The sequence below is a fragment of the Styela clava genome, chromosome 14 (assembly GCF_964204865.1).
Source record: "Styela clava chromosome 14, kaStyClav1.hap1.2, whole genome shotgun sequence".
Lineage (NCBI taxonomy): Eukaryota > Metazoa > Chordata > Ascidiacea > Stolidobranchia > Styelidae > Styela > Styela clava.
In genome coordinates, this window is record NC_135263.1 from 7,126,544 (window position 1) to 7,144,519 (window position 17,976).

A 17,976-nucleotide genomic window follows, 5' to 3' on the forward strand; every position below is an offset into this window, starting at 1 on the left:
ACACATACCACAACAATATACACTGACAATTTGAAAACAATTGGTCCTTTAGTTTCGCAGAAAACGAAGTGTCCCTAACAACAAATGTCATCCCACAAATAAAGCGAACAGTTCGTGTCCAATAAGGAATAATCTGTCGGATCGGAAGCGGCGGTTCCCGAGGAAGGCGCATTTCGAGTTTTAACTTGATGCAGAATTTTTAGAGTTTGAAAGTGAAATGAAAAACTTTTTGATCGATTTGTTTAGGTCCTGGTCTGTTCAGGGAAACATGGAACTGTTAGCGATATTATCTGGTGTTAAAATACTTCACTTTCGATCAGAATAAATAAATCAATGTATCAATCCTGGTTTAAGTGCAATTTTATTTCTAGAACTAAACGTGATGGAAAAAACTATCCACTAAAATAAGTACATACGTGTAATATTAAAATAAAATGGAGCATATCTGCAGCAATGATTTAAAACAGTGGAATTGGTGCAAAAATAAAAGATAACAAAATTATTTATGAAAATAGTATTTATTCATATTCCAGTCATAACTATCTTCCAGGTTGTAACTTATAGACATACGTGCCTCTGTGGTGCACTGCATCAAATGTTCATATTCATACTCAAGTTTATGACTGTGATCTTATAATATTAATAGAGGATACTGGCATAGCCAGTAGTTTCTGTACAACAAGTGCATATGGGTGATACAAAAATAAATTCTTCAGACAAAAATACTCCAATTTTACTCGATCAATCATGAACAAAGATATATTAGGCCCAGAAAGGTGTATGTTATATATGGTGCAATTTTGATCGGGCTAAATTGAAGTGTATATTTCAGACATTACTGCGGCAATGCGAGTTCATTGGAAGCTTTCACATTAGAACACAAACTTTAGAGCTCTTTCCATTGTCAGCTCCTGCGTCGGCTTGTTTCTGTCCGCTCGGTGCCGACTGAAATTGAAAAAATATAAAAAAAAACTGTTGACTGTAAAAAATTTAAATCATAAATGAATATTAGGTTTCTTTACAATATCAAATATGTTGATTGAATAATCATTATCACCTAATAATAATTTTAATTGTTCAGTTGCACTGAAACAAAGCTGAATTATATGTAACTTTAACTAGACATCTTAGAGTTGAACAAAAGCCACATAATAGCATTTAGGTCGATAAAATAATCGTGAAACCCATTTGTTAAAAAATTTACCTTCGGTTTACTTGTACCGTTTGTAGTTGCTGTTGTTTTCATCTGAAAAAAACATATAGAAGTTAAATATTTAGTCGTTTCCTGTTTACAAAAGTGTGAATTAAGAATGATGTTTATATAGTGAAAATTAAAATGTGACAAGTATAGGAACATGCAAATGTGGAATAAGCTTTAAAATATGACTAAAACTATAAACGCGTGATATTGTCCATTATATTCTAGTCGAAGCTTGAGAAAAGCTTAACAAGCACCTAGCCTCACTTTTTTTTATAAAATGTAAATCGAATACGCTATAATACATGTCAAGTGAAAAACGTTGGTGCAAATATTGGGCATGATGCAAATTGTTTACGAGGTGAAATGTGAAAGAATTTTGGTAAGTATTTGGAAGTGCCATGATTCAATAACTTACATTTAGAGAAGGTAAAGCGTATTTTTTGTTGATCCATAAAACCAAAACAACACAGTAAAAAAGATTTGCGGCTGCAGCTTACGGTTAGTACGTGACAGAAGTCGGATATACCAGACTTTTTATCAATAAAAACAAATCAATTGGTCTCCACAAATAGTTATCAACTCGAAAAAAGTGCTAGTATTATATTCTTCAACCTAATGGAAGACTCGAGGAAGAGGACTTATTGATTGGGGGCGATAAAACAAAACAGTTTTTTTTTTATTTCATGGTAAGGTATTCTATGCATATATAATCTCAGTTTTCAATCATTTCACTTTACAACTGCGAAATCCTAATACCATTTACGCGGCATCTTCAGTATACACACTGCACCACATTTTTGAACACCACGAACGTGAGTCTAGTCTTGTTATCAGTGAGAAATTAATATGACAATGAATATTGATGACGAATTAAAATAAAGGTTTATGTAATGAAAGGAATAATCGCGTTTGCATATTTAATGAATCAAACGTAGCAATACACGAGCGACAGACAAAGCACAATTTCGATGTGCGGATTCGTCACCTTGGTTTCTTGACGCAAATTCTAAATGACCGTTAATCTTATTTGGTAAAAATGATATGAATGTGATTTATCAATTCCCAAACGTGAACTTTTTACAAACTTACGACGGCAAACAAACTACCTTTTTGCCATTAGCGCTCGATTTTGGCGTGTCATGTTCATCTTCTTCTTTGATAGGTCCTTCTGTCGGTTCGGCAATTATCCTGGAGTCAGGCGGCATTTCAAAACTGTATATACTGTACGAGTCCCCGTCGATTGATGGCTATAGTATGCATATAGATAGCATGCATGTGAGGAAACAAATTATAACAAAGACTCAACATATAATTTTGGCTAATAATACTAAATTGTACTCAGATGTTTTGTGAGTTGCAACACTTTTACGGTACTGAGTTATATACTGTTGAATTGAATATACTGAGGTATATACTGTTGAGTTCAAATTTCTGTAATATATATTCTTCCGTACCCATAACATTTTCTTAGATTCGAGTAGGGGTTAGGGTCACTCGGTAAGGAGAGTCACTCGGTTAGAATTAGGTGGCTGCAGATCACAGAGACTGTGCGCTGGCTATTGGATTGAGATAAGAACAAGACTCTAGTGTTAGAAACTTTTTTCGGAGACCCAGCAGAGATGCATCTCTCTTTACGTTCAACCAATTCGAATTATAATTCATACATCTTAGGGATCTTAACTATAACTATTTTTGTTAATTTCAGTATTATAACAAACATTTATATAATGCAACACGAAAATGAAAAAGCAGATGTTAAAAAAACTGAAAGTCGTTATATCCTCGGCTTACACTATGTACTGCCTGAGAACATATTTTCATATGTTAAAAGGTAGGAAGATGTGACACATTCAATAACACACTTGCTAAGAAAACAGCAACAACAAACATGAATATCGGCTTTTGAAGACCATTTTTTGAAATATATATATTGTATTACAACGTTATATTCTTCAATTTAATTACTTACATTTAAATTTGTTAGTGTGTTACATTCGATAATTTATAATTTCATATTTTAATGGCAAGAAGAATACACAGCATACTAAAGCCTTGACAGATGAATTCTACCATGTAGTACATACAATAGAACGACTATTATTAATACATACTATACATTTTATATACTCGGAGAGCATTATAATCATTTAGGAATAATGTTTGCGACAAATTAGTTGGTTGAAAAATTGTTTGTTTTTGATGCTATTTCGATTGATTACCTAATTACTATGGACCCGAATTGCAACTTAAGAATTGTAGTACTTCTTAGGTATTCCCTCTTTATATGTCACTTTTATTATGTGTTACAATTACAATAATTTTATTGCTCTTACTGTCTAACAAATAAAATATACTGAACGATTACTGATTTAAAAAAGTAAATCACAACAAACACCAAATCTAGAGTCTAGAAGCAAATTGAAAATACTGCAAGCAAATCACAAGATGGGTGGTATGATTGTAATGCGTCATATTAAAAACTACATCGTAGATCAGTGACGTCACAAGCAAACCTATCACTGCAACATGCACAACCGGCATTTCCGCATTTTCATACCAGGCAAATAAACCTACAATTACAAAAGCTTATCCGTATATCGCGCATTAGCTCAGATATGTCAATTTTCACTATTATTGTAAGTAACTATAGCGAGATAACGGATAAGTTTTTGTGGAAAAAGCAAACACGCTCACTCTTTGTTTTTCTTGAACATATTTTTGAGCTTGAAGAACCTGTGCAAAAAATCAAGCGCACGAACAAATGAAATTGTGCAGTTGAAGTTTGATAGTGAACACTGACACTTTTTCATAAAAGAGAAACAGAGAGAGAGATAACGTTGATAAGAAGAGAGAGGAAAGTGAAAAAGTCAACAGCAGAACAACCACTCTTCATTCGAGCACATTTGACCATGTAGGCTTCAATAACGTTTCACAAATTATATAATCGATATAAACGAGTGACTTAAGTAAAAATATACTAACCAATGGGGAAAAATTGTCTGTTTGGACAACATCTTGGCATCTGGGAAATGCCTATGATGCATGCATCTGCTTTTTCATCTTCGGTTGCATAATAATTATTTAAATTCTACTGCGGGGCAACAAACACCAGTTTAGCGAAAGTAGCAATTTCATCTCCTTCAGTGAACAATTTAAACAAAACCTTAAATAATTTCAAAACAGGACAACGAACAAATTCTGTTTATATTCAATCTCACATGTTTAAGGACTCACCCATACGGAAACACCAAAAGAATCAGGAATTTTGAAATCAAGTTGTATAAGTCTCCATGCTATCTCATAGGATTAAATTAACCTACCTGCGTCACAAGTCTAACCTTATTCCTCAGTTTATTTCCACTGCTGAAAGCGACCGCGTTAACGGCACGCATTAACCCGTCGAAATCTTGTTCCTTTTTGGGTTTGGCTGACCATTCTTTGCATATTTCCTGTAATATATATTTCATTTTAATTTCAATTATTATTAATTAATTATTAATTAATTTCAAAATGCGCTTGTTTGATTATGACTGACAACCCGTCGTACAAGTTCGTCATTTTTTTATAAAAAGCAATGTTTTTAAAAGCCAGGATTCCTACCTGAATTCGCCGTTCTTTCCTTTCCAAACGATTATATTTTCCTTGCAATGTGTGAAGCTCAGCTCTCTGCTGTGTGTCATGGATAGACATTGCTGTTGATCTTCTTGCTAACGGTTTCTTTGCTACAAGAATTTGGGTGTCCATCTCTTTCAGTTCCTGAAATAAAACGAAGTTATTACCAGTAGAACTTTTATAGCGGAATTACCTTCTACTTGGTTATTGCCCCGGTAGTGTTATGTTTTAATCAGGTGTCAACTGATATTTTCCGATTTCACTGTGGCAAGCTTGTCATTCGAGGTTGAATCTCTTCACCTGTCGAGAGCTTAGAACTTTGATTTAAGCAAATTGTACAATGGAAAAGCAAAAAAATCAAAATCATGCCGAAAGTAACAGCATCCATCTACAAAAGTACTGGGCTACGAAAAAACAAGTAACACGACCTGAAGTTCTTATACCTTTGTGGTAAGTTTCTTTACGCTTGCATCTGGAGCCGAATCTATTTGCACGCCATAAACTTTAAATGAAATACTGCTGTTGTCGAAGAAGTCTAAGTGTTCTTGTGACATGGACGGGATAGAGATGATTCGTTGGTGATTGAAATCTGGTCGCAGTGTTCCCTAGTGTTGAAAAATCAAAAACATTTGGTTATGTATGTGCTCGTAGTTGACCTATGAATTTTAGAACAGTTATCCATTTCAGTCATCCATAGAGTATGTGAAAATGTAGAAATAAGTGATATTAGGGGTAGAAAATGCAGCGGTAGACCTCACGCTGTAGTACTATCTTGGGGTAGATTTCACAAATGAGAGTAGAGCTGAGCTATAGTAGCATACCGCCAGGCCAGTGCACCATTTATTCGGCATACTTGTTACATTTGGATGATCAGCTAACAGATTTTTGTGTATACTACAGGCTACCAATACTTGTTTAATGCAGTTTGTGTATGGACATTTGTGACCATATATGTAACCATTTTCTCCCCTTTTTTAAATGAATTTCTCGTTTTATAGTAAGCATCTTTTAAATTAATTTAATATTTTACCTTGATAACTGGTGTCGTTGTCAGTTCAGATTCGTTAAGGAACTTGTACTGTACGTAGAGTCCATTGGTAAATCTTGAATTGTCAATATCTGCTGATTTTACCGTGACCTTAAATGTAATACAAACACGGAAGTTAGACAATTAGTGTGCTTAGTATTTATCTCAATAAAGTAATGCTGTACCTAGTTAAGCGTCCGTCCTAGATTACTGAAATGTCAAGGTACAATCACAAACAGAAGTTCAAGCGTTCGAATGTAAAATGAATGGTCCTCATTTTTGTAAAAGCAATTCAAGAGTTTTTGGGTCTCATTATGCGAATGTTTATTTTAATATTGACATTAGTAAACTCCTACCTTTACATGATAAGCCTGCCCAATCAGTTCTGAAGGATCCTCTACAAAATTTTCCTCTTCTGGCAAAGGTTTCCCTTTAGCATTGCATGGTGATACAACAACGTATAAGCCTCCTTCTTCTTGACCCTGTCAAGTTATTAAAATAGGCAAACTGTATAAGCATTCGATGTTCAAAATCAATGAAATTCAAAACAATTGTTTTGTAATGACATTGTTTTAGAGAATTATTTTTTGCTGATCCTTTCAGGTTTAGAATAAACATATATATTCATATATATATATATATGTCAGAAAATACCGAAATTATTATTGTTATTCGTTGCGGTTGATAAGAGAGGCTTTTCATCCAAAGTATTGGATGTGTAGTGTTATACGCTGTATTCATATACGCCTATAATATAGATAGCTAAAGATATACTGTACAAATTCTATTGCGCAGAAATGAATATAATTTTGGAGTATACTTTTCACAAAAAGCAGTCTAAAGCTTGCCTTGTGGTCAGTTATTGTAAGTTTGTCATCAAAATCAAGAGCATATGATAGAGATTGGAGGAATGCATTCGACGAACCAATCAAATAATCTTGCGGTGGATCGTAGAACGGATCCTTCTCCTTTTCAATAGTCAAGTACGAATCATCTCCATCGACAAATTGTTGATACAATTCCTAAAGTTTAAAATAAAGACAATGCCGGTTTACTTTCTTGAATTATATTCTAGTTACTTAATTTTGATTATAATCTGAAAACTGTATACGCACTTGAATCATATATCGTCTGTTGATGAATTGTCCTCTTTCCCACATCCAAACATTTTTATTGAGAAGATTGGTTACACGAACCATAACTCTAAATACAAAATTAAATACGGGGGAATAAATAAATAAAAACTAAGGAGATTACATTCAATTTTTATGTCTGGTTTCACTGAAAAGCAACCAGATCAAACCTAAGCATTGAGCGTATTTGATGATTGATTTTGGTCCAAAATCGATAGATTAGTTGACTTTAATATGAAATTAAGAAAAATGAATATATAAAATAAACGCTTCATGGGATTCTTGAGGCCAAACGACCTAATTGCCTAATATGCAAATATGTTATGTGTAATTTGCAACTAAATCCCGAATTGATGATAGAATAATCCCTGACGGAAAAGTTCGTTATTGTTTTTGACTATTATATGTATTACCGTGTTCCTTTATCTTTATCGTCCTGTGTCGCACCAGATATCAGAATAAGTTCAAAATGTCTATATTTGTTCAATTCCTCAGATACCGCATTCACTTCACCAATCATTGGAAGAAGTTCAAGCACCTGTTCCTGAGCCTTTTGTTGATCTATTCAAGTAGATATGATTAAAAGATACTAGAAATTTATTTGAAACCTCAGCCTATTCTCATACCACCATACAGCAATATTTTACAAGTTATGGTAAACTAGAATAATCATTTATGAGGAAGGTTTCACCTTAAGGTCAGTTTCTTCAATTTACTAAAAATATGTAAAGTTTCAAACAGTTGCTGATTCAGCCGTTTGTTTATTATAAAAGAATATTATAAAGTTAAATATAGTATAAAGTTATAAAATGAAATCTTCATATCTTTGTGGTTCATGCCTGAATAACCTTTGCTTTACTTTTTTGATACAAGCTAATGAATATATTACCTTTAGTCAAGCCACTCTGCAAAGTTGAAAATCCACTATTTTCTGCCAATTCCTTTTGTGCAAAATCCCAATCTATAGTTTCGGGTGTCCCTTCAGGAGAAGTCGGTTTGAGTGGGTTTTGGAAGATATACAAATGATTGGAACCTTTGAGGAAATAGATATAAAATTGCAGATAAAATTGTATCACATAATTAAAAAATTGTATCAATTTTAATTTAATTACCGAACAATATTCTATCATTGTGCTCAAGTTTTCTTTCTCCGGTCAATGGCGTCCCGTTGACCTTCGTTTTTGCGCCTTGACTTCCGGGTTTTATGACGACCTCTCCATCGCTCAAACTCAAACTAGCATGCTCTTTTTGTATGCTGTAAGATATGAATTTGAACAGCCGAAATTAATGAGTTGCAAAAAAGGGGAAAGGCAAACTTGGAAATGGACCTTAATTTAAATATGGTTTTCTCATCCAGACCAGGGTATTTTGCCGTAAAATATTCAGAGGTATTTTCCATCAGAAAAATAAAAATATAGTAAATAGTTCGTAGACTAACCTTAATCCTGTCAGAATAATGTTAGGCTTCGGATCGGCATCTTTTCTTCCAATCAATGTAACTTTGTCCTTTGATAATCCATGCACAATAACTCCGGATAACATTGGATCCTCGTTGAGGTTAACCAAATGTGGAACATTCTTTTGCTTTTCTTTCAGCTTCGTTTCCTTCATTGAAGTCTTTTCTTCTTGTCTGGCCTATTGAAACATTACGGAATGTAAAAAATGATCTGCAGCTGATCGAATGATTTGTTATTGACTATAAATAGTGTGAAGTAATTTGTGAAGAATTGAATAACATTGTTATAGCTGCACCTCTTTCAATTTCTCGTCCCAATCCATTCCAGCTAAATCATTTTGGTTAGCAAGCAGCTGTGCACGAATTTCGTCTTCCATCTGTTTACGCATTTTGTCAACATCTGAATAACGAGATAAAAAGTTATGATACACATTAATAGAGGTGTAAAATATTAGATGTGAAAAATTTAAAGTAAATTTGTGGTGTTTAAATATCATTTTCCCAATAATACCTTCTTGACTCATTCCTTTTTCTTGAGTAAGAACGACCCCTCCAGTTAGCGAAGCCTTAAGTCGTTCATTTTCTTCCCTCAATTCACGGATGAGTTTGTCCATAGGATTTTCATTCACGACAGCTTTGTTCTTAATTTTCTTTGCTCTGTCAGCATACCTATAATTGTTTGATTAAAATTAGTTTGTATTGTCAAAGAAAATGGGATGTTATTTTATTAAGGTAAACGATTTCGATGACACTTCAGCAAGTGATGAGTGAAAAGTTGACAAACAAACTAAAGTTTAGTAAGTTACTGGACGTAGTTATCTTGGTTGAAACAATCGACCAATTCTGGTATCTGTATCTCTATAATGCAGTGTTGTTTTTGTATGAGCACAAAAATTAGAAAAAAACAGAAAATATATACCTCAGTGTACTCAAAGTTTCATCATAATTAATATCAGCAGGAGATAACGCAGCAATCATAATTGTTTTCGAATTTCCACCAAGAGCATTCATCAAAAGTTTAGTTAATATGGAACCACGATATGGTACAAGGACCTTTTTCTTGCCCATTGACAAATCAGCAAGAGCCTGTGACAAAAGCAAACACCAATGATTAGGTGTTGAATTGCGTTTTAAAACAACGATAAAATAAAACGCAGCTCGCATTCTTTAAAAAAATGGATGGGGTAAAGTTGTTGAAGTGATAGATTGATATATAATACTGCCACTCGGTTATAGGCATTTTCATTATTTTAGACATAAGTTTGAGTCAGAGAAATCAAAAAGTCCATGGGGAGTGTTTTTTAAATACTATGAGAATATCCTTATTAAATAAATCATATGATGCACATAAGTAACTGAAGTTGCCTAACCTTTCTATGGGTTTGGTTTTATTACCAAATTACTGTTGATTTTACATTTATCAGAAACAGGAACTGCAAATTGACATTGAAAAAAGAAATCTTAAATTCAGTTCTTACAAGACCTATACCGCAGGTTATCATTACAGGTTGTCTAACAAATTCATTTAAGTATTAAAATATTAGCTGAACGTGACTTCACCGAAATGACATTTCCAAGAGCTGAAAGAGATTTATTGATATTAGCTCCTTCCTTCAAACGATCACCCGTTGCTCCTGTGCTGTCAGCTCTTTCAGATCCTGAGTACACACGGAAATAATAGAAATCTCGTTAAATTTTTACAAAAATTGATTTACTCTAGTAGTGCATATGTTGAATGACAATGCTCCCAGTCATATTAGGCCAAAACAAATTGAATGTATGATTATAGTGCTAGCATGCAAAAAAGTCTCGTGGAAAGGGCGAACAAACCGGCTAAATCGACGAGATTAATGCTGGAACTCTTTTTCGTTTCGTTTCCATCTTTTTTCATGATTTGGTCGAATGTGATCGTGACGACAGTATGGGCCCGAGAACTTGTAGCATTCATCTGCGTTGATGCAACAGTTCTATTTGCCGTTCCTGTTAAACACAGCTGTTATAGTTATTAAAGTTACAGATATACATCAGATGTCTCTTTGAGAAAAGAAGAATTGTAGATAATTCTTAATCTGTGTATAATTCTATGTAAAAATATTAATATTTATTCGTACAAATTATCTCGTTCTAAATGTTTCAACTCTACCAAATTACTGCTGCAATAGAAAATAGTTTCATCAATCACAACATTGAACAATGTTGAACGTGAACAATAGAAACTTGCATTTCAAGAAGTATACTCTTAACCTATAAGTATCTATAAGATATCTAAGCCTCTGTCATATAAACTTAGTTTTCAATGATCATATGTCATAGGTGTAACATTGTTAAATGTTTCCAATCGTCATTTGAATGGCCTCTCTCGTTTTAAGGCATATTGGACAGCTGTTTGCTTCTTATCGCATGGTTATAATGTAATGGGATAGTAATTTTCAAGTTTAAGGTATACCTCTGCTACATATTCAGAACTGGCTGCGTGTTATTATCCATTCCAGTTTTCATTCTACTATTGAAGGTAGTAGAGAGGTTAAATTAAAAGTTTGAATACCTTCATCCATTCTTCTTTCAATTTCTTTGTAACTACCAACGGCGACTTTTTTCTGATTTTCAACATAAAAGAGACCAAGTTTTGGGTTTTGTCGAACCGCCAGTCCTCCTTTTGGATTGTCCTTTGTAAGCAGATCTCGAACTTGTTCATTGTAAATTTCCAACATAGAAAACGTAATTTCGTATTTCTGTAAACATAAAAAGTTTTATCGAAGTATAAAGATATTAACAACGTCAGAAATGAATGAAATACACAGAAATTTAAAACAAATAATATTCTCATCCAGTGAAATTAAAATGTTAGTATAAGGAGTTTGGAAAGAAGCCTATTGTATTTGAACACAATAATACTGACATTTGCATACACAAGATGGGAATATTAGTTACCACGGGAATGACGAACTCGTCAAATTTTCAATTATGGGGGATTAATTAAGGAAAGTTAGATGGCAAAATCGTATTTCTCCATATGCCGAATTTTTATTTGTTTAAACCACCAACAATCTTTTCATCAAAGTGCTATATCTTTATAAAAACATCAGTATATATGAAATTTCATCAATTGATATTTCATAGCTGTGCTTACTACCTATTTCAACAAATAACAACTTTTATGGCAATTTCGTGGGAGTGGTATATTTTAAAACCTGAAACTTTATCTTACGAGTCATAAAGTTATAAAAAAATTATTTGTTCTATTGTTCATTGACATTCAAGAAAATGTTTTCTGACACTTTATAAACTAAATATTTTCCGACGCCAATTCATACAATAAAATATCGTTTGGAGAATTGTCGATTTTTGTCTGAAAAATATGTACGTTTCAATTTGGCGAAACAGAATTGTACTTACGACATCTCCCGATGCCCTTTCAATTGCTTGAAACAATTCATCACAGGAAATAGGCACAATTCCCCTAAAATGTAAGTAACAAATATTTAGTCTACGACTACTATCTAAAACGTAATTTATATATTCCTTGGAATCGCGATATTCATTACATACTATACTAGATCAGAAGTTTTAAAAATTTGGAGTTGGAACATCAAAATTATGAATGATAGTAGATGCAGACGAATTTAATAAAATTGCTAGAAGGTTACAAGAGTTTCATATTACCTTACCTTGTTTATTTCAAGGAATTGTTCAGTATTTCAATTTGAATTATTTGTGTTTATTGCGATTTATCGTTAGCTTGTGATATAAAAAATAATATTCATTTTCTGCGTTAAATACATTACCACCAGCACGATAAATCAAACTAATGTATTCGTTTACCTATTCTTTCCATAACCGACCATAGAATATGACTTCCCGGATCCAGTTTGACCATAAGCAAAAAGAGAACAGTTGTATCCTGAATAGTATATCAAAATGGAAGTTTTTTTTTAATACAGAAAACAATAGCATTTCAAATCGTTTTAGAAATTTGATGTTGTAAATAAGGAAGGAATTGCTTAGAAACTTTCCGCGCAAAAGGACGTATATATACTGTAGGCAAATACTCAGAAGATATAAAGACAGTGTGCCATGTCGTTGAATAGTATGTCAAAACACGTTGTTAAAATGGCGATGAGCAGTATTTAAATGATTGGGTTCAGGTTTTAGACTCACTTCTAGGCACTGATACAAGAATAAATTTTTGTTGCGCCAAACAGCGTTGAAAATTACTGCTTTCCGTTATCAGTCGCAACTATAAGTAATTTGTGACTAACCTTCAAAAGCATTGTCAAGTACACCTTGTCCCAAGTCTTCAAATACTCTTCTTTGTGTTGCATATTTGTCGTTATCGGCAACCAATACGCCATCATCATCATGAAATCCATCATGAGACCTGGATACATTTAAAAAGTTGTTCAAGATTCCCTTCTAGTATACGCCCTAAATTTATTTGTAGAACTATGTATATTTAAAAGTATATAATGTATCACAAAAATAGCTTGGAAGCATTGCCTATGCTTTCCTGGTAGATGGTTCTCGACGTAGATGTTATGGCTTGGAATGTGTTGTCTGGGCGAGGTAATAGATCTATTTGGTGTGTAAATATAGGCCTTTTCCGCGTTCACACTTGTCTGGGCAGGTTTTTTACTGGATAATGAACACGAAAAATTTCTTCCGCAATATTTGCGTTAAAGGTTTGGTTAAATGCCATGCTCAAAACCGAATGACTAATAATTTTGTATTACACGATTTCTAAAGAATGATGGATGTACTTTCTCTATTTGTTCTACTTGTGCCAAACAAACGATGGAACCAAAGAATGTGACATACAATTCCAAATAGAATTCAAACGTTGTCAAAGCATTATTTCTATCATTTAGACTAGTAGGTTCTTATGAATCAAATTATTATAAAATACCAAAATGATGAACTTCGCATTCGCTTAATAGTACATAATTTCATAAAAAGAAGCGTTTCATAACTATTTGAACAAATTAATCAATATTTTTTTTATTTCCTGTTAAGAATACTGTCAGATCCATTGAATGACCTTTTACCCCTCGTGTGAAAAGTTACTCTAAAATGGGAAGTTTATATAAGCTGGTGTGACACAATGTTCTCATAACTAATCACGCAAGTATGACGTTTTAGTGTTAAAAGTTCCACTTAAATCTGGGAACACCCAATAAGCAAATACCGCTGAATAGATTTTGTTCTTTATCTAAACTTGTGAGATGTACTGAAACGATAGCGGTTAGACTCTTCTTGTAAGTTCATTTAAGAGAGGACGTAAAATTCTACTGCTCCGCAAAATGAGCAGAACAAATAGCCGAGCGTTGACGAACTGAGTAATCCAAATAAATATCAATTTGCGTAAGTCAAAACCACAGCAATATTATATTATGGGTCGATCAGGGGTATGACGTCATAACAATAAATTCGTTTGATTTAAATACGGCAGTTTAAAAATATATTAAACTTCGGTTATTGGAATTGAGAAATCAAAGTTCAACGAGTTCAATTTTATTTCCAGGTAATGATATATAATTACATGTGCATAGAAGCGCATGAAATACTCACCAGTAAGAGTAATCGAATGCAAACTGAAACGACAAAAAATAAAATCAACAATGAAAGAACGAAGCGTCTTGTTATATGTTTTCTTTGTTACTGTTAGAATAGTAATCCTGCATGGCCTTTGTCATAAGAATGTCTGACTTGAAATCAATTGTTTTAACTGATTCAAAAAAATAATTTGAAATCAAATGCTTGCGATTCTGACATGAAGTTTATTGAAAGTAATTGCCAGTTTATTAAGCTATCAATCTGACTGAAAAATAACTTTGATATTCTGTTCAGATCACGCACTTTATTTACGGATTCACATGTAAGGTATAAAATAGAAAAAACAAAAACATCGAGATTAATGAAAATGATCTCAGAACTCTAATAAATATATATTAAACAAAGGTGCCTGATACCTTTATTTTTTCTTAAAATAATTTTTGAGTATTCCCTTATGTTCCGAAGTATTTATTCCCTCAACTACACATTTAGAATTTAACTCTTTTATGACTTTTAAAAATTGATTTGTAGCATTAACCAAAGCAAGACTAAGGGAAACAATCATTGCAGTATTTAATTCCATAAGCATAATCAGCACTTATCTAGGGTAAAATATTATGGAAGTAACGTTGTCGAAAACTCACCGTTTTTGGATCTTCACCTAGAAAGATAAATAAAAGACCCCGTTAAATATAATATTCTGGAAGCCACTTACAGTATCAGAATATTCAACAACATAGCAGGCATGAAGCACATAACATATTGAACATTAATAATAAAGAGTGAAGTGTCTTATCATTGGGCCACAGCAGGGCCGTGCATCATTGGCCATCAGTCATAAACAAATATGAAATTTTCGAAGACATAATTCGAAAATTTCAGTATTTGCATTGTAACAAATTTATTGATATATTACGCCAATCCAAGTGTTTTTTATTTGTATACAGTCATAAATTGCTCAAAATGTTCACAAAAGTAGTATTGAACCCTTTCCATAATTCGGAACTAGCTGTTAAACGCAGTGACCAAACAAAATTGGAATCATGGTGTATTGCGCAATTCGCTATTTGGAAAGCGGTTCAGATTCGAATCCTGTAGTTGTCATCATAATTTCTATACCTTCCGATAGGTATTTCACTATATCAAAGAGACTGCTCATCTAGGGTGCTTCTCCGATATACCGTGTCAGTGAACGTCATACTATGAACAATAGAGGAGTTTTTTGTACCTAATTCCATAAACAAATTCAAAATTGTTTCAGAATTTTTCAAGAGATTTGTAATGCAAAGGTGAACATTTAAGCTGTTTAAATACATTTGTTATGAAATCTTCGAAACTCAACATAAAAAGTCAACAAAGAAAGATAAAACGAAGGAATGATTTGCCACCGAAAATGATATCAATTTGTTTGTTGGTAAGGTGACAGGTTGTAAATCATGATAATGTTTATTTTGCGTGATGATACAGACAAGTTTGGACCATTGATAAAATGCGCTACTTTAATGCCACAAGATGTTACCTATTTTTCTTTGAATGAGCTATATTTTGGATCATTTTGAACAAAATTATTTCAACATGGTTGTACAAGGTTGTAATTTACAACGCATGGTACGGATTAAGAACAAGACGAACATATATCGACGATAAATCAATCTTAAATAGAATATATATTTAGCTATCATAGATAGATTGGTGCGTATATAGCTGTTTCGTTAAGCCAAAAATAGCTTACAGAATTTTAGTATTAATGTTTTACCTATATTTTATTTCATGTTAATATACGTCTATTATGCCACGTTTTTGATATTGATTATTTGTATCAAGAGAACCCGAAACCTATATCTATAACCTTTATAATAGTCGGGTATGTGGAAGAAATTGAGGATTCACGTAAGCCCAGTTGGTGCTTTCGAGTTAAGGATATTTTCAACTTATCGTTTTCAAATCGAAATTAACCATCTCTTATTAGCCGGTAGAAGTTTTTTATTGCCGTTTCGGTGCTATTAGAACTATTTTAATATATCACAGTTCTAAATTCTGCTTTGAAAAGATTAAAACAATACAGAATGAAATAAAAACCCAGACATTTGCTCACCAGATGCCAATCGATTTTTAAGTATTTATGTAAGCGGAAGGACAGATAAAATATTTGTTCTTGCACATTTTTTATTTCAAAAGGAAGAAATGTTATTAAAATTTATGGTATGATATTACTGTGCACAAATAAATTAAAATTAAATTTGAGATTTCCAATAACCCGTATACTATAAATTAGTTATTCTGAAATTACATTATGATTGAGCCGACTTATTGGCCTGTTTTCCGCGGAATAAATTTGAAGTTCGTGATTATTATTCACTGAACCAGCTAACTTGCTTGTAATAAATTGTTCGCAGTAAAACTTAATTAAAAAGTAGCTAAGTTGTGTTTACCCGGTTGTGGATCCGGATTTGTAATTTTTGTTTGTGTTCGGTCCATTTCAATAATACATACTGATCCTCGATCCCTTTCTCTAAAAATAACAAAAACATACATATCGGCATTTTGACAGCATACCGGATACTAAATTTATGTATGCGTTAAGATACCTATGCATTTAGAATTATTATTTATTTTATCAATCACAGATGTACATTCCTTGCCTAAAAGCAAATCTTACCTCTGATTAAATGGCCGCACTCGCACAGCTACTTTTACCCTTTGAAGAAACAAAAAACACTTTCAGGTTGGGTAATGGTATGTGTATATTTATGAGTTTAAGTCGACCGTAACTAGTGCAATGTTCGAATAAAGAACTGGGTTTCCATCAAATACAAAGTTTTTAACGAAAAGGCATTTGGCATATTCTTTTTCTTAATTAGAATTTAATACAATCAATAGGATATGATTTTGATAAACTTAATTTCGGCAAATCTTATGTGCAACATCAATATTGTTTAAGTTTAAAACGTATACCCCACTGTGCAACATAAAAAGTTCTAGCTAGAGCCAATTGACTATCATTTCTTGAGTGCAAAATAAAATAATTCAAAAGTCTTTGTCGCTTCAAACTGGTAGAATATGAAAATGTTATTGCTTAATGAAAGATGTAGCTAAACTCACCCTTCTCCTTCGGACGACATTGTCGCTGATTAGTAGAAAGCGACTTCCGTTAAAAATTTTCAAATACAAAATATGAAAAATAAAATAACCTAAAATCTGGAATGGGAAAAAAATTAAAAATGCGTTAAAGACTAGTGAAATTCACTAACTAGAGAACCACATACTATTCTTTACAAGGTAGTAGTTACAATAGATAGTTGCTCTTATCATTTGGGCTTCGGGCGCCACGTTTTGTTGTCGATAGGAGTTGATTTCAAGAAAAAAAATATATATCTGTCCCTTCAGTGCACGTCCGTAGTGATTGAAAGAAACACGTTTAACATAGAAGGACGATTAGTTTTGAGTCTTTAACAATACTGATTTGAACAAAAGGGTGGGCTCGTAATTTGAGAGTTTCTGTTCGCGGGTTCTCTGTGTGCTATACAAGTGGAAATCATGATAAAGGAACTTTACCTAGCCAGACTGAGTTTATTTATCTATATATCGTCATATGTTGTTCATGGCTTGAGAATTGGGATGGTTACAATCTAACCTTTGTCCATGGTAGACAACAAATATATTATTTGCTTGAGAAAATAAATTTATTGAACTAAGAACCATTTTCATTCTGGAGTGAAGGGTTTCGATGTCTAAACTGTGTGTTTATATAAATATACTTCTAAATTTGAAGTGGGTTGAATCAAGATGCTTTGTCAAAACAATATGCTATGAATAATGGCGTGTAAATATGACGTTATAGAAATGGTTGTCTCTCCAGACTTGATAAACATAAACTTGTTATCTGAATTATTTTTGTTCTCAGTGAATAGTGCTTTGAATAGTTGTTTGTGTCGTTTTTGTACTATACTTTGAACATTTTAATTTTGCATAGATATAAGAAAATACAAGAAATAGC

The 17,976-nt window shown here is 32.8% G+C and overlaps 1 protein-coding gene across 3 annotated transcripts; it reads right to left on the reverse strand.

Moving 5' to 3' along the window:
* Positions 1-342: 342 nt before the first annotated feature.
* On the reverse strand, positions 343-17,177 carry LOC120341103 (kinesin-like protein KIF28). 3 transcript variants are annotated; one of them, XM_039409539.2, is made up of 29 exons: positions 17,082-17,177; positions 16,639-16,677; positions 16,412-16,491; positions 14,624-14,640; positions 13,995-14,017; positions 12,689-12,807; positions 12,252-12,330; positions 11,826-11,889; positions 10,975-11,161; positions 10,260-10,409; positions 9,990-10,087; positions 9,349-9,515; positions 8,941-9,098; positions 8,726-8,829; positions 8,412-8,608; positions 8,086-8,228; positions 7,863-8,006; positions 7,387-7,534; positions 6,956-7,043; positions 6,689-6,862; positions 6,197-6,322; positions 5,844-5,951; positions 5,257-5,418; positions 4,802-4,957; positions 4,522-4,650; positions 3,896-3,934; positions 2,308-2,448; positions 1,205-1,246; positions 343-945 (listed from the first exon to the last, which is right to left on the reverse strand). In XM_039409539.2, exons 1-29 carry the CDS (start codon positions 17,099-17,101, stop codon positions 868-870), a joined length of 3,180 nt encoding a protein of 1,059 aa, XP_039265473.2. In that variant the 5' UTR covers positions 17,102-17,177; the 3' UTR covers positions 343-867. The 3 variants fall into 3 exon arrangements, with proteins under 3 accessions (XP_039265473.2, XP_039265475.2, XP_039265474.2); XM_039409541.2 differs by lacking the exon at positions 3,896-3,934 and having other exon boundaries at positions 4,540-4,650; XM_039409540.2 differs by lacking the exon at positions 3,896-3,934.
* Between the last annotated feature and the right edge of the window lie 799 nt (positions 17,178-17,976).